Genomic DNA, 25,754 nt, shown 5'->3' on the forward strand with positions numbered 1-25,754 from the left:
TTTTTGATCAGACAGCTACTCATTTATATTTATAGGCCTACATACATAGAAACAGACATACATTAAAATATATCTATATATATAAACAGACATTATTCAAGTGGATTTAATTTTTCACTCAAGATCAGGGTTATTCAAATCTTGCCCTGTAGGGCCAATGCGCTTCAGAGTTTAGCTCCAACCCTGATCAAACTCACCTACCTGTGATTTTCTAATGAACCTGAAAACATTGATTAGCATGTTCAGGTGTGTTTGATTAGGGTTAGAGCTAAACTCTGCAGCGCATTGGCCCTCCAGGGCAAGATTTGAATAACCCTGCTCATGATTATAGGGTGTGCCAGATGTTGTAGGCCTAGCTAGCTGTCAGTCATTCATCTGATGCAGCATTGATATAGTCTATACATTTCCAAAACACTTTTTATGAAAAATAAATCAATACATTTAAATAAAGTGATAATAGGACTGTAACATAAGACTTGGTGGTACATTTAGGCCTATCTCTCAACATCTCGTTTTCATTCCTGAAAATTAAATATGATCCATATGTTCAAGATATGCGAGTCACAATTGCGAGAATGGAAAACAGGCATGCATTTCTCTTGTCGTCATCAATAATCACAAAATAACAATATAATTTTAGATGGAATGAGTTAGGGTTCCAGCTGTAGCCTATTGCGGCGATGCCATAGAAGAACCAATTTTGGTTCCCCAAAGAATCTTTCAGTGAACAAACCAAGTGTGAACCAAGTGTGAGGAACATTTTAAAAATCTAAAGAACCCTTTTCACTATAAATAACCTTTTGTGGAATGGAGAGGTTCCATGGATGTTAAAGGATCTTTAAAATAAACAATAAATAACCTTTGAAAGTCATAAAAAAATGATTGTTCTAACACAACTGTCAATTTTATTGCTGCAGTGTTGCAACAAAAGCACTGAAATGTAGTATGGTATTAAGATGTTGCAGCAGGCAGGATAAAGTTACTCTCCCTGCGGTCTGAAGAGAGCGCGCCGCGCGTGCACGCACAGAGCGCTGACAGACGGGGATACAGTAATGGATGGGGGTTGGGACAGATGGATTGTCTTAGCTGGCAGACGCGAGGAACTAGTAAGATCGCATTTAATGTAGTTTGAAGGACTATCTCAGCGTGGTGGGCTGTTTATCAACACAAAACTTTGGTACAGTTGGTGGATAACGAAAACTCGCGCAGGCTTGATTCACAGGGAATACTGGAGTGCCGCGCAAACTAACATTTCTTTGCTCTTGGAGTAACGTTAACTTAAAGGAACAGCCACAGATTTGCACCGACGCTTCTGAGACACATTTTGGGTGAGTAGACCTGATAATATATACAAACAAATACTAATGACAGTCTAAATGTGCATTTTCTCTCAGCCCATGTGACAGTCGCTCTTTAACTTAAGCGTCGTCCAGGGTTCATATAGGATTCAAGGAACGTTAACGTTAACTTATTTCAATTAGACCGCACATTGTGTACTGATACCGCTCATTTTTTTCTGGAAACCACTTGCCCTGTGATTTAACTTTTGCACTTTAACCTCTCTTCTGTATATTTGATCTACGTTTTATTTACTTTCATACTTTATTTAGGCTACTTCTGTTTACTTTTGTCTTTAATACGTTTCGGGTCAACATATGGTCTAATGACATTCACCCTAAAGCGCTTTTCCGTTGCTATAGTCATCCTGAGTAATTACATAGATTATTCGGCTATGGGGTCGATTAGTGAAGGTAAGCTTGTTTAGCGTCTGCTAATGTTTAGAAGCATTGCTTTGGTCACAAGTGAACCGCCTGTGGAACAAGGTTGGACTGTTGTCCACTCTCCAATTTTCCACACCAATGCAACTTTCTGCAAAGGACCAACTGTTGTCTTGTTCTGAAGTTTCACTAAGGGATTGTCTTCCTCACACAAACATAAAGGGATAATGAATCCTTTAAAAGTTCTGTCATTACTCACTCACTGTCATGTTTTTCCAACCCTAACTGGTTGACTTTCTTGATTTTTAAAAAAAGAATATCCTGGTCACCTTTTTATTATAAAAATGAACTAAGACTGAAGCTGTCAAGCTCTGAAATGATGACAATAACAATAATAACAGCAACAAAAAATACCATATATCATAAAAGTGACCCATGTGGCCTATGTGTTATATATTTAAAGATAACTAAACAAAGGTAATTATTCACAGACAATTATCTATAGCTTTCATTGGCCCATTTATAAGAGAAGCATGTTGAGTGCATTTTACTTTTTAGTGCATTGGTTGTTCTAGTTCACTAAACTGGTCTGAATGATTTGTTTCTGAATTGGACTGATCTGTGAAAATAAGCAGCAAATAAAGACTTCTTTATTTTAGTTTTGATGTTAAGTGAGCCATTATGTGCAAATAAAAATCCATGCACAATCCAAATTTTGTTTTTGATATTATCTGTATTATAAAATGCATGGTTCTAGTCAAGTCAACTTTATTTATATAGCGCTTTTTACAATGCAGATTGTTTCAAAGCAGCTTCACAGTATTAAACAGGAAAATAATGCAACAGAATTTGATTCGGCTGTACAGCCGCTCCGGAGAAAACGGTGATGTCATCTAGCTCATTTAAATTATCAGGTGACATAATGGAGAAAAATAAACCTTGGGAGAAACCAGGCTCAGTTAGGGTGCCAGTTCTCCTCTGGCCAATTAACAAACAGTGTATGATTATTATTCTGACAACTTTACAGGTCAGAGGTCATATTAGATCGGAGTCATCACGCCGGAGACGGGTTTATTGAGGATGACATGTCGATTAAACAGTTATTAAATAGGAATATTCGAAAGATCAGAGTCATCACGCCAGAGATGGGTACCTCTGTTCTGATTGGAGATAGCATGGAAAATGTGCTAGATGCAACTAACTGTATAATCGTGTACACTCTAACAAAAGATGGTTCTTTACAGGTTCTTTACATGTAGTTTTAGATTACGAACCGTATCGTCCAGAAGAATCCTTTATATGCTTAAATGGTTCTTCCATACCTGTCAAGTATCCCGTTTTGGCCGGGAAAGTCCCGTATTTTACCCTTCTTTCCCGCCGTCCTCCCGTATTAGTATTTTCCTGTAAATCTCCCGTATTTTAACCTGTTATTAAAAAACAATAATACCGGAGTAAAAAAACAAAAACATTTCCAATCTGAGCTCTGTAACTAGCCTCGCGATAACTCCCATCTGCAGTAGCCTACAGTATACAGTGTCAGTTGTCGCGAGGTTAGTGTGTGAGGTCAGATGACGAGTGACAACGCGGGAAAAAAAACAAAACAGAGACGGATGATGGACGTAACGATAGAGACGGATTAAGGCACTCCTGCCAACAAAAAAAAAACCCTCTTGTCAATACCGTGATCAATGGGACAGCGGATTTAATTATAACATGTAAGTGACTTAATGTTAATTAATTGTTTATGGAACTGGCATATGAAATCAGTGTCATTTCCAGTAGTGATGATGGTATTCAGGAAAACAACACTCTTGCTAGTGTGATGTTGCTTAACTGTATCATATGTTATAAATATAATAACTTCACCATTTTAACCGTGTTATGTTAACTGAGTTTCTTTGTACGAGTGGCGCTCATTTGTTTTCGATTTTCTCGTCGAGAGGCTGCGCGAGCCTCAACAGCACAACCTTGTCAGTTCGTTTTATATTATCCACTACCGATCGCCACTTACACTAACTGAATGCAGAATCATTATTGCACTTTGGTGATTCCCTAGTTATTTTTTGTTTTGACATTTTACTCAGGATACTTGTCCGTTGGGCAAGTAAAATTATTTTTCACTCAACAAGCGTTCATGTCGAGCCCTGCCCATAGCAATGCAAGTTCAGAAAGGGTATTTAGCATGGTACGAAAGATTGTTACAGAGAATAGGATGACATTAGACAACAGAACAGTTTGTGCTCTACTCTCATGTAAAATGAACCACTCTGGCCCAGCCCACAAATTCACTCCTTCCAAAACAAGTCTTAAAGAATGTAAAGTCTGCAACAAATTTGTACAATAACTCACTAAAAGAGTAAAGAAAAGTTATGTGAAATGAAAAGAAAAACTGTAAAAGAAAAGCAATATGAAATGAAAAGAATGTGTGGAATGAAAATAAAATGTAACAAGCAATGTTTAATGAACAGAAAATATGCAAATAAGCCTTTAAATAAATGCTCATCATATATAACCTTTTGTGTTTTCATTTGGGCTATAACACCTGTCTTAAAATGTAAGGGATACTGGAGCTTGGTTGGGGTGGTGGGACTGAATGTCCCTTATTTTCAAATCCAAAACTTGACAGGTATGGGTTCTTCATGCTAGAGTTTAGGGTTCTTTATTCCCGCCTTTTTGTTTTTCAAATCTGTAACTGTCAAAGCCTCCTCATTACTGCTTTTCTGGAGCTCAGCTATACAACTACACAGACTGTCAACACACTCTTGACAGGTAAATTATTTCTCTCTTAAAATGTCAATAAATTATAACTTTAAAATTTTTAACAGGTTTCCTACCAATCATGTATTTTTCTCTTTTTAGCTAAACAGAACATGTAAGTGTGAGCAGCTCTGTTCAGTTAAGGATACTCATCTTCTCTTCTCCACAAAGTAAGTAACAGAGATATTGAATATATAATCCATATTGTTAGATATTGTTCATTTGTGCTCATTTTGGCGTTCATAAACAGTTGTTTTTACATAATGTAACTACAGACAAACTGTAACCCTAAACTCAATTGTGTATTTCAGATGCTGTCACGTACCATAACCTCATCATCTGCACAGAAAAACTGCCTCTCATAATGAAGGATGTGAAGATTTTTCACTGGAACTTGGTCTTCATTACATCTAAATCATGTTCAATGTCAATTGTTATTTATTAATGTATTCAGCTAACAACTGTTGTTAGACTCATTTGTGCTACAATTTGTCATGTCGATAAAAAATAAAAGTACCCAATTGACACATGCTATGGCTTATATAATATATTTTTTGTAAAACCCAAATAGAGGCCATAAGATATTATAAGACCAGCCAGATAGAGGACTAAAAACAATAATAATAAATCATATATACAAATAATATTAATAATACTAACATTAATAATATGAAGATTCTAATATACTAATATTAATGAAAATAAATGATCATTAAAAAGGTTATATAACACCATTAAGGTCCTATATAACACTTTCAAAGCATGGTTCCTTATGAAACCTTATAAAAAGGGTTCTGCTATTGTTACAAGCTATAGAACCCTAATTTGGTACTGTTTAGAACCATTTTTCTTAAGAGTGTAGGACAGCAAAATAAATGCATGTATCAAGTTTTAAATGGGAAGAGAAAATGCTTCACTTACCTTTTGTTGTTGATGTCATAGACAAAGGCTGTGCATCTAATCAAAGTAGCCAATTTAGGTAAATGCCAACGTGGTCAGGTTGCATGACATTCTCTCATCCTCAAAAAGACATGAACAAAACTAAACAAAAGTTAAAATGGCCCAGACTAAATTAAATGTGGATTCCCTTTCAGCTAGGATAAAATGTTTTGTGCAGTGAAATATTGGATGCAGAGAGAATGAAACGATTAAAGTTAAGAGACATTAGCAAACCACCAAATCAGAGTACTGTGTGAAGTGTCAACAGTCAGAAGAACCATGCGTGGTTTACAAATGTTCCATTCAGACAGTTGATTATCAGTCGATAAAGGTTCTTTATTGCCATTGATTGTTCAATAAACAACTTTCAACTTTTCAACAACTTTCCCCACCATTGAAGGAAATTTCTGCCATTGGTGAGAACATGATTCCCCGCCTTTGACAGAATTTTTCGGCTTTTATCGGCTTTCTTTGTTTTCACTGTTATACGGTAGGGACGCTTGACACATCTTCTGAAAGAGTACTGAATCTCCTGATCAAAACACGTGCAAGGAAAATGCAGAAACAAGCGATATCATATGTAATGCATTTGTAAAATAACGCAATCATCAACATTAAACAGCATATAAATCGAAACTGCCTAATGTTACTGAATGAAATGTCGACCCAGGATGAGCTATAGGACTGTGCGAGCATTAGGTGTGTTGAAGGACTCGAGCTACTGCATCTATGTTTTGATCATCTGAATCCGATCTGGTTGTAGTCTTTGACAAAAAGACCTTTTAGATTTTTGCTTAAAATGCTGCTTTTTTAAATTAAACTTACCCATATTCAAGCGCTGATAAAAAAAAAGAATGCATGAAGCAAAACGTTTTTGTTCAAAAGCAGAGGGTCTGGTTTATTTTTAAGAGTGTTGCAACCAAAAAGTTGTGGTTCTTTTAGTACACTGTAAACACTAATGCTCAAAATAATTAATTGGTTTGAGTAGGGTAAACAAATTTGTTTAATCAAATGAACTTTTATGAGTATAGACCTTTCTTTTTCTGTTGAGTTCATTAAAAAACTGACACATTTTAAGTAATCTGAATTGATTAATTGTTTTGAGAGTTTTTATTAACTTTCTTTTATTTATTTTACTAACGTTCTTTCTTTTAATTTAGACAAACTTAAATTTAACTAAAACTGGGCTGGGATTTCTATTTCGCAGCATGCTTTGCCATCACACTCGAAAGGGAGAGTAAATGCTAAAATTATAATGCTAAAAAAATAATGTTTTTTTTGCAAGATTAATGTTAATGGGGGATTTAGTAGTGTTTAATGTTTAGCCATGATAATTTAGAAGAGTTTCTGTTATGTGTGTTTTTTGGGGGGTTAATTTAAATTGAGATTACATAATTTTAAGTGACGTATGAATTAGTTTACTTAGATATTTCAAGTTAAGAGCAATTCAAATGTACGAGTACAAAATAAAAATCAGACATTTCTGCGCACTTAAACTTTTAATTTCTTAACTAACTGATTTTTTGAGGTTTGCCAATTTAGGGCCAGATTTACTAAACGAGCGTGAGAGCGCAATCCCAAAAAAGCACAGATGGTAGTGGAAAGTTCTGCGCGTGATCTACTGACGGCAAATTATAGAACACAGACACAGCCTGATCATTTCCATAATGACCAACTACCAGTTAGCGTCTGGTTAAAGACATGCCTTTATGAGCGGTAAATAACGGCGCAAACACCAGTAAACTGATGAGTGTAAACCTTAGTAAATCACCTTGCATGATTCATTTAAATACTCTCCTCCCATACATTTTGTGTCCGAAAGGGAAGCTCTTACAAATGAATATACAATAAGGTCAGCCGCAAAAATAACTGTCAACGACCTTTCAGCTCTAATTCTTCACTGCGTGTCATTAGTAAATCCTGAAAGTAGTTTTTTAACGCCAAAAGAGGGTTTGCGTTGACCAAGCTGTTAGTAAATCTGGCCCTTATTCAGGTTTATAAAGAAGATTGAAGAATATTAAACTACAAGGCACTATTCCAGCAATTAGTGTACTGTAAAGCTGCTTTAGAAAAAAATCTGCTAAATGGCAACTAATTGTATTAAGTCATCCACAAGTCTAGTTGTGCATCCAATATTTTTACACATACAAAGATGTCCAGCATGTTTACATAAACCAGATGCAGGTAAACCAGATGCAGGAAATCTAAACCTGATGTCTGCCTTATTGAAATTCATACAGTGAAACGAGTCATTGTTCCTTAGTCTCTAGAGTAACATACAAAAAAAGCTCAGATCTCTTTAGAAAATTGTGCATAAACTATTTGTCTGTTGTAAGGGGTGACATTATTTACCCCTTAAGCAAAGATAGTTGTGCATCAGGTAATACAGGTGCTTAATTTAAAAATGAGCATTTCATTCCTTGCCTTTGTGGGGATACAAAAAAATAATGTGTAAAAACTTTATTTGTTTGTTCAAAAAGCACTGATGATGTATGCTGTGACAAAATCAGAATCCTTTCCTTCTACAAAATCCGATCACAAGTGGCCACAACTTAAGAAACATTAATAAAAGTTGTAAATAGCCAACTGTCTAAGCTGATCACTTACTCAGGCCTCAAAAATAACAGTTTTATTTAAAAGATTTTGGAACTGCTTATTTGGATATGCTTACAGGATTGAGTGAGTTATTGGTTCTATTTTGAGCTATTTGTCATCCCAAGAATCCCTGAAGCAGTTTTATTAGATTTCATCTGGTGAGCGGGTGTTAGTTAATTACATCTTTAGTGCATACCAGTGTTTTCTGCACTGCTATTCAGCATCTCTTTGTTGCATTGTCCTCGCTCTAGGCAACACTGCAACCCATAATGTCTAAATTATTTAAACAAATGACTGATTATAAGTTTATCTGAACAGATTTTCTATTAAATTGCGAATGCCGAATTTTTTTGCTTTCAATCAAATGCAAGCTTGCATTTAGATATGCCTCCATTTAATCAACAACCCTGCATTTTTTTCTTTTTCAATAATCCATTTCATGTAGATGAACTTCTCAATACCAGACTGATCTCATGAAATGGCGTATGTATGACACGCCAATTCGTATGCCATTTTGGCGTGCTATCAAGATGCATAATCGCTTTTTAGCATGTTTATCAACGCCGTTTCATTCTATCCCCCTACACTGCCCCTACCCCTAAACCTACCCATCACATGCACACACACACCCCTAAACCTACCCATCACACACACACACACACACACACACACACACATACTGCCCCTGCCCCTAAACCTACCCATCACAAGAAACATTCAGCATTTTTACATTTTGAAAAAAACATAATTTAGTATGTTTATAAATCCATTTACATTCACGCGGAATCACACGGCGTAGACATACGCGCGGAATCACACGGCGTAGACATACACGCGGAATCACACGGCGTAGACATACACGCGGAATCACACGGCGTTGACATACACGCGGAATCACACGGCGTAGACATACACGCGGAATCACACGGCGTAGACATACACGCAAAATCACACGGCGTTGACATACATGCGGAATCACACGGCGTAGACATACGCGCGGAATCACACGGCGTAGACATACGCGCGGAATCACACGGCGTAGACATACGCGCGGAATCACACGGCGTAGACATACACGCGGAATCACACGGCGTAGACATACACGCGGAATCACACGGCGTTGACATACACGCGGAATCACACGGCGTAGACATACACGCGGAATCACACGGCGTAGACATACACGCGGAATCACACGGCGTAGACATACACGCGGAATCACACGGCGTAGACATACACGCGGAATCACACGGCGTTGACATACACGCGGAATCACACGGCGTAGACATACACGCGGAATCACACGGCGTAGACATACACGCGGAATCACACGGCGTAGACATACACGCGGAATCACACGGCGTAGACATGCACGCGGAATCACACGGCGTAGACATACACGCGGAATCACACGGCGTAGACATACACGCGGAATCACACGGCGTAGACATACACGCGGAATCACACGGCGTAGACATGCACGCGGAATCACACGGCGTAGACATGCACGCGGAATCACACGGCGTAGACATGCACGCGGAATCACACGGCGTAGACATGCACGCGGAATCACACGGCGTAGACATGCACGCGGAATCACACGGCGTAGACATACACGCGGAATCACACGGCGTAGACATACACGCGGAATCACACGGCGTAGACATACACGCGGAATCACACGGCGTAGACATACACGCGGAATCACACGGCGTAGACATACACGCGGAATCACACGGCGTAGACATACACGCGGAATCACACGGCTTCATTTAAAATGAACAAACACTACAATGTTATATTGGTATCAGATCACTGATGAAATTTAAAAACAAAAAGTAGTGCCACCCATGTCTAACAGTCGTATGGTTTCAATAATTTCAGACTATATACACTATATTGCCAAATGATTTGGGACGCCTACCTTTACATGCAAATTAACTTTAATGACATCCCATTTTTAATCCGTAGGGTTTAATATGGAGTTGCAGCTGTAACAGCTTCAACTCTTCTGGGAAGGCTTTCCACAATTTTTAGGAGAGTGTGTTTATGGGAACTTTGACCATTCTTCTAAAAGGGCATTTGTGAGGTCAGTAGGGTTGGGAACCGAGAACCGGTTCTTATGCAGAACCGAAACTGATTTTTGAAAAATACCAGAACCGCGCGAAATTCCTAAGTTTCGGTTCCGAAAACGGTTCTGGTGCAATGTGTGTGCGAAGCGCTGGAAGCGTATCCGAGTGACAGCCAGTGTTGCCAAGTCCGTGGTTTTCCCGCTTTCTCGTTTTCCACTGTTGCCGCGGGCTGTGTTTCATGTCCGCGGGTTGAAGCGATTGTGCAATTGTGCGGGTTTTGTTGTGAAAACCTGGCAACCCTGACTCACCTCATCATGAATATTAATTACGTTGCCTGCCGCTTCCAGAAGTGCAACGCACGCAGTTCAGCACTGAAAGCCCTCGCGCTACACATTTACGGTTTTGCGTCAGATATTTTCTCGTTGACCACCAGCATGGCGAAGAGAAAGTCACAAGTATGGATTCATTTCCAAAGAATGAATGATAATGAAGCAAAATGTAACACGTGAAAAGTTAATAACATGCAAAGGAGGCAGCACTAGCAATTTTACAAAACATTTGCTACAGCACAGAGGCTCAGGGCCTCAGGGCTTATACCAGATTTATAGTGAAAGGCCTATATATATATTTTGTGCAATATATATATATATATATATATATATATATATATATATATATATATATATATATATATATATATATATATATAAATATTTGTCAACCGTTGAGTCACCATGGTTTAGGTAAGCGTTTAGGCACAATTACCATTGTAATGCTGAATTGCAATTTATTTTTTACAAGTTCACTGAATAACTGAATTACTATTAAATTAATATACAACTAATTAATAAATATAACTAATAAATATCATTTATAACTTGGTTTTATTCAGAGACAGAGAGATAAAATGTAATAAGACAATTTCAGAGGTGTTCATTTGAAAAACAATGTGTTGCAAGAATGGCTTAATTAATACTGTAATATATGTACAGTACAGGACTTTTTTGACATTGCCAACCTGTAAATAAATTTTAGAGCAAGTAATAAACACAAAATGGATTGTTTGAGTTGCGTATTGTGCCTTTTTCCTTTACCACTATTTGTTTAATAATTTTAATGGAACCGGAATCGGAACCGGAATCGTTAGGCGGAACCGGAACCGGAACCGGAACCGGAAAATTTCTCACGATTCCCAACCCTAGAGGTCAGGCACTGATGTTGGAGGAGAAGGCCTGGCTCGCAGTCTCCGCTCTAATTCATCCCAAAGGTGTTTTATCAGGTTGAGGTCAGGACTCTGTCCAGTCAAGTTCCTCCACACCAAACTCGCCCATCCATGTCTTTATGGACCTTGCTTTGGGCACTTGTGCAAAGTCATGTTGGAACAAGAAGGGACCATCCCCAAACTGTTCCCACAAAGTTAAGAGCATGAAAATGTCCAAAATTTCTTGGTATGCTGAAGCATTAGGAGTTCCTTTCACTGGAACTAAAGTGCCAAGCCCAACCCCTGAAAAACAACCTCACACCCTAACCACCTCCCACCAAACTTTACAATTGGCACAATGCAGCCAGGCAAGTACTGTTCTCCTGGCAACCCAGACCTGTCCATCAAATTGCCTGACAGAAGCGTGATTCATCACTCCAGAGAACACGTCTCCACTGCTCTAGAGTCCAGTGGTGGCGTGCTTTACACCACTGCATCCCACGCTTTGCATTGCACTAGGTGATTTAAGGCCTTGGATGCAGCAGCTCGGCCATGGAAACCCATACCATGAAACTCTCTACGCACTGTTCTTGAGCTAATCTAAAGGCCACACAAAGTTTGGAGGTCTGTAGCTATTGCCTCGGCAGAAAGTTGGCAATTTCTGCGCTCTGTGATTTTACGTGGCCTACCACTTTGTGGCTGAGTTGCTGTTGTTCCCAATTGCTTCCACTTTGTTATAATACCACTAACAGTTGACCGTAGAAAATTAAGTAGTGAGGAACTTTCACAAATGGACTTATTGCACAGGTGGCATCCTATCACGGTATCATGCTTGAATTTACTGAGCTCCTGAGAGCGACCCATTCTTTCACAATCGTTTGTAGAAGCAGACTGAGTGCCTACGTGCTTGATATATACACCTGTGGCCATGGAAGTGATTGGAACACCTGAATTCAGTGATTTGGAGGGGTGTCCCATTACTTTTGACAATATAGTGTATTTTCAAGTCATAGGCTTATAGCTGACCTAAGCTGCGGGCGAAATTGTGTATTATATGTAGTTAATAAATTTGGTTTAAAAAATTACTTTGCTACCATTAAAAAGTATGTTCTATATCAGTGAAACATTTATGATGTATTCAGTGGCGTAGCTGAAATCTGATTGTGCCCCTGCCCTGTCACTCATCGCTGATCCATGTCAATTCAACCCACGTAAACGCCGCTCATTTAAAGACATGGGCTTATTGCATGGACAGCGCATAACGTAAGCCTTATGCTAAAATAAGAGCGTGCGGTGGATCTTTAAAACAGGTGCGAGTGGAAGATGCGTTCGTTAGCTTACTATATGGCAACATTATTTCTAGTCGCGTTTTCTTTTAGAATTATCAACGGGTAGAAAAACTGAAGCATTTTGTTGTAAAATTAAAGTAAGATAAAGACACATTACGTAAAGATGTGTTAAAATGTTTGGTTGAAAATAAATGTGTAGTTGTTTTTAGTAATTAAATTGAATAATTCACTGAAGTTTCAATGAAGACATGAGCCTGAAACTGTTCAGGACGAATTTTAGTACTACAGTATATCTTTATCGTTATTTTTTATAGTTATCGTCCTTAGTGTGAATGGGCCTTAAGGCTCATGGAACTAGGTTTTGACACGATCGACCCGGGTTCGAATCCGCCTTTTGCCGAGCTCGCTCTTCTCCCTTTTCCCATCATATATCACATCAGCAATTACTTTAAATTAAAATACAATTTCTAAAAGTGGAAATAAAGTGCCTAACGAAACGTTTAATAATAATAAAAGTATTTATTGGGTAGGGTTAGGGGTAGGTGTAGGGAAGCCTTTTATTGTCCTGTTAGGGAACTACAGTTTAGGACCCAAGACCAGATGTGAAGAATGAAGACCAAGCGTCAGGAGTTAGATTAATTAAAGAGAAATTTTCTGAAGAATAGTTTGCAGTTTCATTAGCAGAAGCCAGCTTCAGGTCTCACAAGGAGTTCGTAGGCCGCACTCTCTCTATTTTACAGCAATTATACTCTCATTTCCCCCCTTTTTTTAAAAAGGTCTAGCTACGTCATTACTGCAGGTTGAATGATTCTGATTGGCTAAGAGAAAATAGATATAGTAAATTTCCACACGGTCAGTTAATCAGATGCATGTCTCCATAGATCACTTGTTTCACCCCGGAATTAGGCACATAGTGACCTTCCAGGACAGGAATAGGCGCCGACAGGTCTCTAGCAGAATACCAGTTATACACCAGTACTGATCTGTAACAAAGAGTGCACATACACAGAACTTATCTACACAGCTTATCCAGTTGGTTGTTGATTGGTTGGTTGGTTGGTTGGTTGAGCTCCAGCTCTAACCAGAAAGTTTCCCAAAACATTCTGAAAATATTATTTCTCTTAGTAAGAGGTACAGACATTATTCACCATTATTCTCTAGTCATGGAAGATAAAAAAAAATAAAAATAGCTTATAAATATAAAATGAATAAAATATAAATAATATAAAATAAATATAATTAAAAGCATTTAATTCTATAACAGTAAAAAGGAATGAAGCAAATGAAAGACAAATCCATATTTCATCTCTAGAAGCCGGGCTGAATGAGCACTGTTACTGCACTCCTGGCATGGGCCAGACCCTCAGTCACTCCTCAGAGATCAAATACAAACTTAAGAGAACATATGAGAGAGAAAGAAACAATCAAACTAGAATAAATAATTTAAATCATCATAATATATAAGAGGAGAAATATTGATTAAGGCTTTGATTATACACTTTGATTCATTAGGATTTATAAATATGGCATCCATTTAATAATTTTAATAAATATAAAATGTTATTATTGCATCCTGTTAATGTACAACAATACTGAGGTGCAAATAGTATGTATCTGCAGTGTAAATAGTAATTAGATGATATTTATAATTTATTTTGGCAAAGAACTGCTGCTTTTACATGGTGTAAATAGAATATGTCCCTATTTTCACTTAGTGTAAATTGAATCTATTGCTATCTATTGCACTTAGTGCAAATAGTCCCTGCTAAAATATTTCCTGGGGGCAGGTGAGATTTTTTTATAATTTTTTTTTTATCAGGGATGAATCTAAACTCTGCAGGACAGCGGCACTCCAGGACCGACGTTGCCCATCCCTGATCTAACATCTATCACAAAACAAAAAACAAAAAAACATTGCATGTGTGCCTCTAATGCCACAAAAATATCATACAGTTATGGAAAGTACCGTATTCGTGCCAATCTCATGGTTATTAAGATGGATGTGTTTACTTGTGTGCTCTGCATGCAATAATATCTGCGCTCATCGTTCCTACAAATATGGATTTGTGCTTGTGAGAAGGTCTGACGTCAGACCTCGACTCACATAGCAGCAGACTGGTCCCTAAACACCCGCCCACACTCTCTCAAAACACAAAGCAGTCCCTTTTCTCCGTCTTAACCTATCGAGGAACTGAAGCGAAGCGCATGCACGTCAAGCAAACGAGAAATTTAACGCACTTTACGGCAATCGTGCAGGCGCTCTGTTGTCTGACCATGTATTACACAGACGTCGTCGAGCGGATTTGAAAGGCATCGGCCGAGATGCACCGTGGCTGTTGCCAAACGCCGATCTATAGTGATACCGGCCGGGTTTTATCATGGCTTTCAGACGGTCAGCTCGGTAAGTGTGCCAGGTTCAGACTGCTTGGCGCAATCTGTGATTTATGACAGCGGTAGTATGTCTTTGTCCTAACGAATTCTGCAACACCCTTTTCAAAAAGACGAGACAAGCGTATGTAAAAAGGCCTTTTTTTTCATCTATTTTGTCCCTCAGCCTGTTTTAATTTTCCTCTACACCCGTTTTCATGCAAACATAATTTAGTTTGCAATGAAGCATTAGACAAGAGTCTGTTCGCTTTGATCAAAGAGTGGCAGAGGTTCTAGGTTGCAGATGTATAATAGCGTCATAAGAGTTTTCAATAGCAGCCTTTAAGCTTTTTGTATGTGTTTATTGTATGTGGATTTGATCTGACAACAGATACACCTGCCTGTTTGTCTCCTCCGTTTTCCTGTCATATTGAATGTCTTCTCCATTTTCTGCCACTTCTGTCACTTTTGTGTTTCTAATCACGGCTTTTCCTTTCTAACACATTCCACACTTGGCATGCACACGTTCTTCCCTTTTATTGTCCATTTGTTGGTCTTTTATCATTTCATACTCTATTATTATTATTATTATTATTAATGAACAGTTCACTCTCCTCCTGTGCTGTACAATAATCACAGTCGAGGCTAACCGTGCTCCTCTTGATCATAGGAGAATGCGGTGGCTGGGATGTTATCGGCTGGGGCCCATATGGAAAGCACTCCTGGTATTTGTTGTCATCGCTTTTGCCGGGCAACTTCTGGGAGTCATCTTCAACAAGAGGTAAGAAAATGTTCCCATTTCTATTTACATTCTTTCTCAAATATAACTTCTCCTTTTGATTACTGTATTCTATACAGCATTTATAAAAACATTGCTTGAATACATATTATTATTATTATTAGGGGTGTAACGATACCCTCATGATTTGATACATATCACGATACTGACCTCACGATACGATATTATTGCTTATTAAGACTTATTAAGCTTATTATTATATTAAGATATATGGTGAAAGGTTAACAAAAAATTTACTGTTGGTTTAAAATGCTAAATTTGGTATTCCATTGGGGGTGGAAATCAATAGTCTTGGACCTGGTGTTGGTATACCCAATGCACAGAACAATAAAAATATTCTTGATTCTGAAGCTGAAAATACAGAATTATTTTAGGCGAATATGCTTGCACTCTGTCACTGACTAGATATATTTAAAATAATGTTGGCCACTTTTTACAGGTAACAAAAGACATTTGGCATTATCAGGACCCACACATATTCCCCCATTGCATTTATTATACATTATATTCAACATTATGTATAGTAGTTTAATGTAGTACTGAGAATAAAACTCTGTGAACTTGAATTTTTTCTCAGACCATTTTCGGTGAACTGTACACAATACAGATTGTCATTATCCACGATACATATTGTCACTATCCACGGTACAAATTGTTTTTGTTGCATTTTTGTATTGCGATTTATTATGACACGATATATTGTTACACCTAGGGGTGCAACGGATCGCAGTTGATCCGTGATCCGTACGGATCACGACCCACGGTTCGGCACGCACGTGACCCGTGGATTTATTGCGCATTTTTTTAAAACTTGTGGATTAATCTGAATTGTTTAGCAATCGCAGACTAAAAGACAGTTTTTCTGCCGATATTGCTTTTTAAGTGATCTCGTTCCTTTAAACTCGATGCTGAGTTTTAGAGAAACACGTGTTGACGTGAACAGGGCATGTTAATCAGTCAGCAGTGGCTAGCGGAAAAGTAGAAGAACTTGAAAAGCCTCCCGCATCATTCAAATCGCATGTATGGGAGCATTTTGGCTTCCCCGTAAAATATAAAGATGACGGAAGAAGGGTGGTGGACAAAACTGTGACAGTATGTAGGCACTGTGGCACGAGAAAGCCTTATGAAAGTGGCGCATACATCGAGCATGGCACCTGCTGACGCCCGTTTCACACATACTCCGTTTGCAGTGCGTATTTTTTCCGTACCTTGTTAACAGATACAGCTTTCACACTGCACGGGGCTTCAGTCCGTCAGTGCGTTCCAGGAGTGCGTACCGCGTAGCCAGCTGTGCTGCGATCGTTTCCGCACAGAGTCTATTTTTTGATGTGCTGGCGCTGAATTAAAGTGACAGCGCATCCGCATTAAAACAAACATGTATCGATGCGAAAATCTAGTAATTCCACCACAGATGCATATAATGTAAAGTCTACTCTGTTTCAAAGTCAACACATGGCTTTTTGCCTCGAGTAAAGGAAGGAAAACGGCCTTTAAGTAAACAAGGAAAAATAATGGAGAGCACCTGCCCTTTCTTGGAGGTGGAAAAACAAAGTTCTTTATGACCTGCAGGATTTCTTGTAAAAAGATTTAGAAACGAAAGAAAAGACGACAGTCGGTTTTTGTCTATCGTAAGTTTTAATTTAAATGTTTATTTTAACAGTCTATTGTCTGTTTTGCAACTTGCATGAGCAATGTAATATATACATCTAAAGTAGGTACTGGGCTATATAAATATAAAGTAATGAATTCAATAAAACGTTGTTTAAGTGTTGTGCGTTCAAACATGATATCTATAAAATAGTGTATAGGCCTACAAAGAGAATTGCAATGCTGACAAGTGTGAGAGGTCTACTCTCCCTGAGAATGTTGACATCCTAATCTTTAAAAAAAAAAAAAAAAACACCTCAGGCCCATTTTCACGTCTCAGGTTGTTTTTAGTCTAATTTGATTTATTCAGATGGTTATTTATTTATTTTATTTTTGTTAACACCAAAAGTTCCTTGTTAACCTATAAACCATATAGGTTATGTTAACACCAAAAGTTTTCATGTAATAAATGGAAAGCAAATAAAAATAGTCTCCTCCCCCTTTTATTCTGATCCGAAAAATGATCCGATCCGTGACTCATGATCCGTAGTGTGATCCGTTGCACCACTAGTTACACCCCTAATTATTATTGTCATTTAACATCCAGTGTTAAGAAATAATGTTGCTTAAGTGTTGCTGCATTATTTCATGCAGAAAAATCTGCTAATGCTATATATAGGCTAATAAATTATGTAATCTGTGACATGAATTCCTAAAGTCTCTTCTGAGAAGGAAATTCAGTTCCTATGAAAAGAAAAAGAAAATCCTGTCATAGGGCTGGACGATTAACGGAAAACTAATCGAAACTGAAATTTCGAACCTCTAACCGACGTAATTTTCCCATGTCGGTAATTTCGGTTTTCACGTGACTCCGCCCCGTCAGCCACATCAAGTGCCGTTTGCAGGCACACGGAAAAATGCAGGACTCAGGAGCAGTTATCTTTGTTTATAGCTGCTCAGAATTACTATGGTAATTGCATGTTTTACACCGTTTATACACGTAAGTTAATCCCCGTTCTTATATGCGCTGATACACACACAGAGACGGCGCGCGCAAGGCCCGAGATCACTTTCACTTGCGTCCTCATGAAGTTTGTCAATTAAATGAGTTTAAAGGCTTGCCAGTTTGAACATTAAAGCGATTGTGCACTATTCAAGAACAACGTTAAACTTCTCCGTTCAGTGCTCATGAGCTGTTTTCTGTGAGACAGAGAGCCAAGCCGAGCCGTGTCGTGTCTCTGACAATGCGCGCCAGATCACTTTCACTTGCGTCCTCACAAAGCTTTGTCATTTGTATGTTTTAAGGCCTGCCAGTTTGAACATTGAAGCGATTTTAGACCATCAGATGTGTATTATGTTGAACTAATGGCCTGATATATTGTGACACACGAACACTCACAGACAGTAGCTCGCACATCACGTGAAGATTGTGCGCAGAGAGGAGCGCAGAAACTCATTGTCAACACTGTCCTGTGATTTATCACTAAAGTAGCTTAGAAACTCAACCGGTATAGCATAGATTTGAATACCTTTTGAAATAAGTACAAACCACAGCTTCATAATGAATAGAGACGGTATGACTAATTCACACACACAATCACTCTGTCATTAATGTTTTCAAATTAATGTAATGTAGGCCTATGTGCTAATTTATCTGTATCTGATGTACAACAAACAGAAATCTGCCCCATAGACAATAACTGCTGGAAGTGAACGGTTTCCTTCAAGTATTTTAAGAAATGCACTTTTTCATTAGAAAAAATATCCCACCTTTAATAGTAGAAAATATTTACAATACAAACCTTATCAGTGAACTATGAGGGCAAAAAAAGGAAAGCAAAAAAAAAGCAAAATAATCGTTCAGTAATCGTAATCGAGGTAAAATTTTCAATTAATCGAGATTTTTATTTTTGGTCAAATCGTTACAGCCCTGTCCTGTCATCATTTGCTTATTCTCATGTCTTTCCAAACAAGGAAGTACCTGAAGTACAACAGGTTCCTGAAACAACATTCCAATCAACCATTAGATTCCAAGTTGAGTTGAGGGCACCTTAAGCAGTTAAAAAAAAATCTAACCCTATATAACACACACTGCCAAAACGAGGGAGAAACTGTCAGTCTATTTATTAACTTGCATCATTGTCTTCCGTGTATCAGAATAATCCATCGTTTCATCGTGGCCGTGATCAGACATACGGTTGTAGTATCTGTTCTTTTGCATAAATTTCATTTGAAGAAGACGTGATGAAATATGTGCGCATACACGCTGCTGGTTCATGTTTAGAGCACTAGAGTATATGAAATAGGTCCATAAAAAACTTAAACGCGCTTGCTCCGGTCTATATATGTGCCATATGATCCATGTGGAGAACGTTGTTAATCTCATCAAGCCGCTCCGGGCAGAAACCGCTCTCTCTCGCGCGGCGCGTGTAGTTTGAGTTCTCCGCTGTAATCAAGGGCTGAATCCGAAATCGCCCCCTATAACCTCAGATTATTTGCATTATTGAAGGGACAGCCATTTGTAGTGGTGAACGAAACCATAGTGGACATTATTGAGTGCACTCATTCAATCTCACATTGCACCGCAATAACGAGTGTACAGCCGATGTACACACACAGCTGTCCGAATTCACTCGCTCGTTTTCATTCACTCCTTCAAGTGAACAATATAAGTGAATAACGGAGGGAATAGTGAATGAGACTTTAGGGGGCGATTTCGGATTCAGCCATAGGCTGTAATGCGATCTCAGCTGTGCTCTCACTACAGTGCAACAGTGAAACGGGACCCCTCTTAAACAATGACGCGCTGCGCCTCGTTCCGAACGTTGTTTAAGTGACATACACCGGTATTGCGGTATAATCAAAATTCATATCATAACAAAAATAAATACCGGTATTCGGTATGAACCGGTATACCGCCCAGCACTAGTATGTTGTTCCAGGATCAATAAAATATGTTGACCCAGAAATGCGTCTAAATCTGCAAAATCAGGACATGCCCAAACCTGCTTGACTTTATATCTTCTGTTGTACACAAAAGAAGATATTTTGGAAAGTAAGTCTTACAGGTTCGAATGACATGAGGGTGAGTAAAGGATGACAGAATTTTCAATTTTTTAATAAACTATCCCCAGTCGAGAATGTTGTGTAATTTATTCTTCTGTAGGGTATCTTATTACAGTATTTATTCTAATAATATATAATGTGCCTCTTGGCACAAATAAGTGATTATGCATTTCACATTCTCAGAATATCTCTCTATTCATTATTTGATGCTAATCTATACTCACCCGTTCTCTTTGAAGTGTTTATTCTCTACTTCCTTAAGCACTCAATTATCTCTCTTGCGTAATAATCTGTAACCTGACAGGCCTTTCCTTATTTCATTCTTCATCTTCTTAGCATGTTTAGTAGAATGGCAGATTCATTTTCATTCTTGTTATCATTTTAATGTCATAATTTGTTCTTTCTCTCCATTAGCTGGATGCAGCCAGAGAGGCCTCACTCCCTCTACTCTCTTCCATCTGAGGATTCCCAAGAGGCCTCTCTGGGGTCTTGTCAGCCCCACATCCACATCATGTTCCTGAAGACTCACAAGACAGCAAGCAGCACAGTTCTCAATTTGCTCTATCGCTTTGGAGAGGAGCGGGGACTTAAATTTGCCCTGCCTGTGGGGTACCAATTTGGCTACCCGCTGCCCTTTATCGCCCAGAGGGTGAAAGGATACAGAGGTCCTCACGTGGCAGAATTTGACATTATGGGAAATCACATGCGTTTCAACAAACCAGAGGTACAGCATATGGTAGCTGGCATTTTCATGGACAGATCTGTTGAAATCACACTCGGTTTATATATATTTAATCAAATTAATTAGGCGTCCAAGTAAAAAAAACGATTTAATTCCTTAGTATTAATAATCTTTTTTTTCTGGCATAAAATGGTTTGGGTATCCACTACCTTTCTTTCTGACACTAGGTGAAGCTATAATAAGCACAATTATGTTTTTATTAATAATAAATACCAAATAATCATCTAAATTCTTTTGATTGATGCTTGCAGATATTATTTACATTGTCTTTATCTGATTTGTCATTTGTATGTGTATGTATTTTTTCCCCTGGGTAGATACAAATTTTTAGTACTTTTATAGCACGTTTATTTTCTTCTAGTCCAGAATCTGGACTTTTTAATCAGCAAAAACGGTAGAAATCTCCTCTTCAATAACCATTTATATTCAAGTTCATTTACATGATTGAAAATGTTCCTATTTGGGTTGCTATTCCCTTTTTCACTTTTGTTACAGGTTGAGAAGGTCATGCCAGCTGACACCTTCTATTTCTCCATCCTTCGAGACCCTGTGGCACTAGCTGAATCCTCCTACGCCTACTATAAAAACGTTGCCCCTGCCTTCAGGCGTGCCAAAGGACTGGGTGATTTTGCAGACAACCCCCATAAGTACTACGACCCCAGACTCCGAAACAACCATTACGCCCGCAACCTGATGTGGTTTGACTTTGGTCTTGATCATACCTCCAACTTCAGCCTAGCGCTGGTGAAGCGCGGTGTGGCAGCAGTGCGTCGGAACTTCAAGCTCATCCTTCTCTCAGAGTATTTTGACCAATCTATGGTGCTGTTGCGCCACGCTCTGTGCTGGCCGCTAGATGCTGTGGTTTCTTTTAGCCTAAACGCCAGGCAGCAAGTGTCCAGTGGAAGGTCAGGATGGGTGGGAAAGGCTGCAGCTCCAGCCCCTTTGGCTTTAACAGACAAGCAAAGATCAAAACTACGTGAGTGGAATGCGCTAGACTGGCACCTTTACCAAGCCTTCAATTTCACTTTTTGGCAGGAAGTAGAGCGCTTTGGGCGTAGTCGACTGGAGACTGAGGTGGCCTTGCTTAGGACCAAAAGGGAAGTTCTCACTCGCATTTGCTTACGCGACGGCGGCCGCCCCATAGAAGCCAGCCGTATCCGAGACAAGACCATCCGCCCTTTCCAGAGTGGATTAGTGAAGATCTTGGGTTACGAGTTGCAGTCGGGACTGAACAATGCCACGTGGGAAGCTTGCCTACGCATGATCAGGCCTGAGATTCAGTACAAAGACTTGCTGGATCTTCGGCAATTCCCGCGAGCCCAGCAATACCCAGTCGCTGGAGGGCTTCCAATAAGAAGGGAGTCCTCAAAACTCAGGATTGAAGACCATGGGGGAAAGAGGTTGGTGGAGAAGGACTGGGATGGGACCATTCTCTTTCGGAATCAATCGTTAGATCATCAGGTTGATTCAAAAGTAAGATTTAGATAGTGAGCTAGTTGCACCTTTTTGCCTCAAGGTCAGTAGTTCTGACCAATTATGGCTCCACGGGCCTCTATGCTGCACTACTAGAGGAGAAGGGATATCCAAGACATACAACACACCACTTTGTCATTGACTCTTCCTCCTCATCTTGCCCTTCTACACTAATTTTTTTTTTAATATTCCATACTAAGTGTCAGTGTCGCAAGTGAAGAAGAGGTACATTGCAGTGGATGGAGTGATATAATGGTACAAACATGCCAGATGGTGGCTAAGTGGTCACTGTTGGTGAGTTTGATATTGAGAATAAGTGAGAAAATGCTGCTTCTCTTTCCATGACTAGTCATGGTATGGTACATAAACGCAACTTAGCAGTATACATGTCATATAAGTGGTTGCAGTGTTTCAAAAACCCACTTTTAAACAGATAAAGTACCTTTGGTACACTAGCGTTCAAAAGTTTGGGGTCAGTGTTATTTAAAAAAAATAAATGAATGCTTTATTGAACATTTAAATTGATCTGAAGTGACAGTAAAGCCATTTTTAATGTTACATTTTTTTAAATATATGTTCATTTTTTAAAACTTTGTATTCATCAAAGAATATTGAAAATGTATCACGTTTTCCACAAAAACATGTTAAAATAAATAATAATAATAATAATAAGTTATTATTCTATAATAATAATAATAAGTAAATAATAACAATGTTTTTAAGCTCAAAATCAGCATATTAGAATGATTTCTGAAGGATCATGTGACACTGAAGACTGGAGTAATGATGCTGAAAATTCAGCTTTGCCATCAGAGGAATAAATTACGTTAAAAAATGTTTTAAATAGAAAACAGAACATTTCTCAATATTAGTGTATTTTTGATCAATTAAATGGTGAGCATTAGAGACTTCTTTAAAAAAAACGTATCCCAAACTTTTGAAAGTGTTAGTGAACATCCAGTATCACTACCAAAAAAGGTAGGCTTTTGCATCCAATGAAATAGCAATTTGATATGGGAAATGCATTTGAATTTGATTATGGTACAATAAATCCATTTGCTGTTTGAAGAAGTTCCACAAAAGTGGGTTCAATTTAAAAGTGGCTTGAATTAAATTTTATATCCATTTATATGGATAATTGTTCAACAGGAATCCTGACAGTGTTTTTAAAAAAAGTTGAATACATTGCAAACCTTTGTTTTATATGCCTCACATTCAGTTGTAAAAGCTGGGAACTGAGAGAAGACACAAGAGCAGGCTTGAAATAGTTTGATTTTCCATGAAACAGTAGCTATCATGACTCCCATGGGTCTGTGAGAACAACACCTCCAGTTTTTAACACTGTGAAATAGTGACCATTCATAAAGGGCAAAATGGGCTGTAGATTTGTATTTATCAACCTCATTGATTGGCCAATGCACTTCCTGTAACAGTCTGTTTACCTCTTGATGTTTGCTAGAGTTTGATATTTTCAGCATTTTTAGTTTTGAGTAAAAAAAAGGTGAATGTTTATTAGCATGGTAAATGCTGTAATTTCCGAGGCCTGTCATAGACACTTTAATGACCAGAAAAAAACACCTGAAATTCCAAAACTCAATGGTTATTTTGCCTTACAATTAGTACCTTTGTGAAGCAGTGCTTTAATATCGAAGCTTGCAATATTTATTATGCTTTTGTATAAATTTCTCTGTGTATCTACTGCATTTATACTCTTAAACTAAAATGTTTTTTCTCTTATCGTGAGTGCTGAGAAAATGTAGTGTAGAAGAAATTTGACTGGAATGCACTGTGCAGATTGCCCCATGTGTGAACAGCCAGCTTTATGCAAATATCAATGCACAGAGCAAGACGATATCTTACATTACCAATTAATTTATTTCCTCTGTTTCCTCCTCTAATTCAGATGTTATTGAAATGAAGAAAACACTAGGTATGCTCACTGTCGTTTGCCTTTTCATGTCATTTATTGTATAGTTAGGAATTATATGCATGGCTATGATTAGCAATCATTTCCTTGTGTAATTGATAACCAACTTCATATGTTGACTTGCTTTTTAATACCCATTCCAATTTAGTTTGAATTTTACCATTTAATTAACTGTCTTTATCACTGAATTTTCCGTCCACAGTATGTGTTTGCGGATCACATGCAGTAGTTATTGATTGAGCTAAATTCAAAAATAATCAAATGATTTAAATTCAAATCTTATAAACTCTAAAATGTTTTTTGTTCAGTAAATAGAGTGATAGAAGAAGCATTTAACTGATTAAATTTAACTAAAAAAGTCTTGATTTGCAAATGTTCAAGAATCAAGACATAATGATCCATAATTTAATGCTTCTGCCATCAAAAAGAAAAGATGAATGCTACTGCTGTAAAACCTTTGAAAGAAATCCACCCTAAATTGAATTTAATCATTGATTTCCTGTTCAGCTTGAGATGTATAGTATCTTTTACATTCATTCACCTCATTTTAGTGAATACTCTAATGAGACTTAAATTCTGGCAGTATTGTGCTGTAATACCTGTGTCATACAAATCAGTACATTCAGTGTCTTCATGACTCTTTAGGTAGATTATCTGTGGTACTGCAATTTAAAGATAAACCAAAGAGGTACTGATGTTTCTGTGCTTGGATTCTTGATATTTTGACAAAAATTGGCACAGTTTTTCATTATATTCATTGACTAGAAAATGAATTCAGAAGGCGTGCAAAGGGGCTACATTCTGTGTCTTTGAAGATTTGAGCCAACAAAAAAGACACAGACAGAAAGTTGATTTAAAAAGTGTGCTTTCCAAAGGAGAAAAATGCTACATTGCTCTTACAACTCAATCTATAAATCATTCAGTTTAATTTGAGTAGGAAAAGGAAACTGTTCTGCACTTTGAGGTCATAATGCGATTCACAAGATGTTTCTGGTTGGGTTTCTCTTTGAGATTTTTCAAACCTGTTTACCATATTTATTATTTGTTGTTACTTGAATATATGGGGAAACCTCTGTAAATATTTGAGTGTGATCAACCTGGTTTGGATTACTTGTATGTAGTAAAATAAAACAACTTCAACTTTTGTGATGAAATGTTGGTGCTCTTATAATTGATCTCTGTACTGAATGAGAAGGTTATCGCACAGAATACATATTTGAAA

The 25,754-nt window shown here is 38.0% G+C and overlaps 1 protein-coding gene across 2 annotated transcripts; it reads left to right on the top strand.

Annotated features, from left to right (window-relative positions):
• The first annotated feature begins 1,033 nt into the window (after positions 1-1,033).
• gal3st4 (galactose-3-O-sulfotransferase 4) lies at positions 1,034-23,251 on the top strand. 2 transcript variants are annotated; one of them, XM_079810575.1, is made up of 4 exons: positions 1,034-1,328; positions 15,609-15,719; positions 20,805-21,114; positions 21,628-23,240. In XM_079810575.1, exons 2-4 carry the CDS (start codon positions 15,613-15,615, stop codon positions 22,618-22,620), a joined length of 1,410 nt encoding a protein of 469 aa, XP_079666701.1. In that variant the 5' UTR covers positions 1,034-1,328; positions 15,609-15,612; the 3' UTR covers positions 22,621-23,240. The 2 variants fall into 2 exon arrangements, with proteins under 2 accessions (XP_079666701.1, XP_079666700.1); XM_079810574.1 differs by lacking the exon at positions 1,034-1,328 and adding an exon at positions 14,700-14,972 and having other exon boundaries at positions 21,628-23,251.
• Positions 23,252-25,754: the final 2,503 nt, after the last annotated feature.

This window comes from Gobio gobio, assembly GCF_949357685.1.
Source record: "Gobio gobio genome assembly, chromosome: 2".
Taxonomy (NCBI): Eukaryota; Metazoa; Chordata; class Actinopteri; order Cypriniformes; family Gobionidae; genus Gobio; species Gobio gobio.

What these genes read in the sequence shown, in the direction of transcription:
- gal3st4 (XM_079810574.1), top strand. Translation starts at nt 14,950, where the DNA reads ATGGCTTTCAGACGGTCAGCTCG. An exon ending in GGAGTCATCTTCAACAAGAG is followed by an intron (nt 15,720 to 20,804) that starts GTAAGAAAATGT and finishes TCTCTCCATTAG; the next exon opens with CTGGATGCAGCCAGAGAGGC. An exon ending in TGCGTTTCAACAAACCAGAG is followed by an intron (nt 21,115 to 21,627) that starts GTACAGCATATG and finishes CTTTTGTTACAG; the next exon opens with GTTGAGAAGGTCATGCCAGC.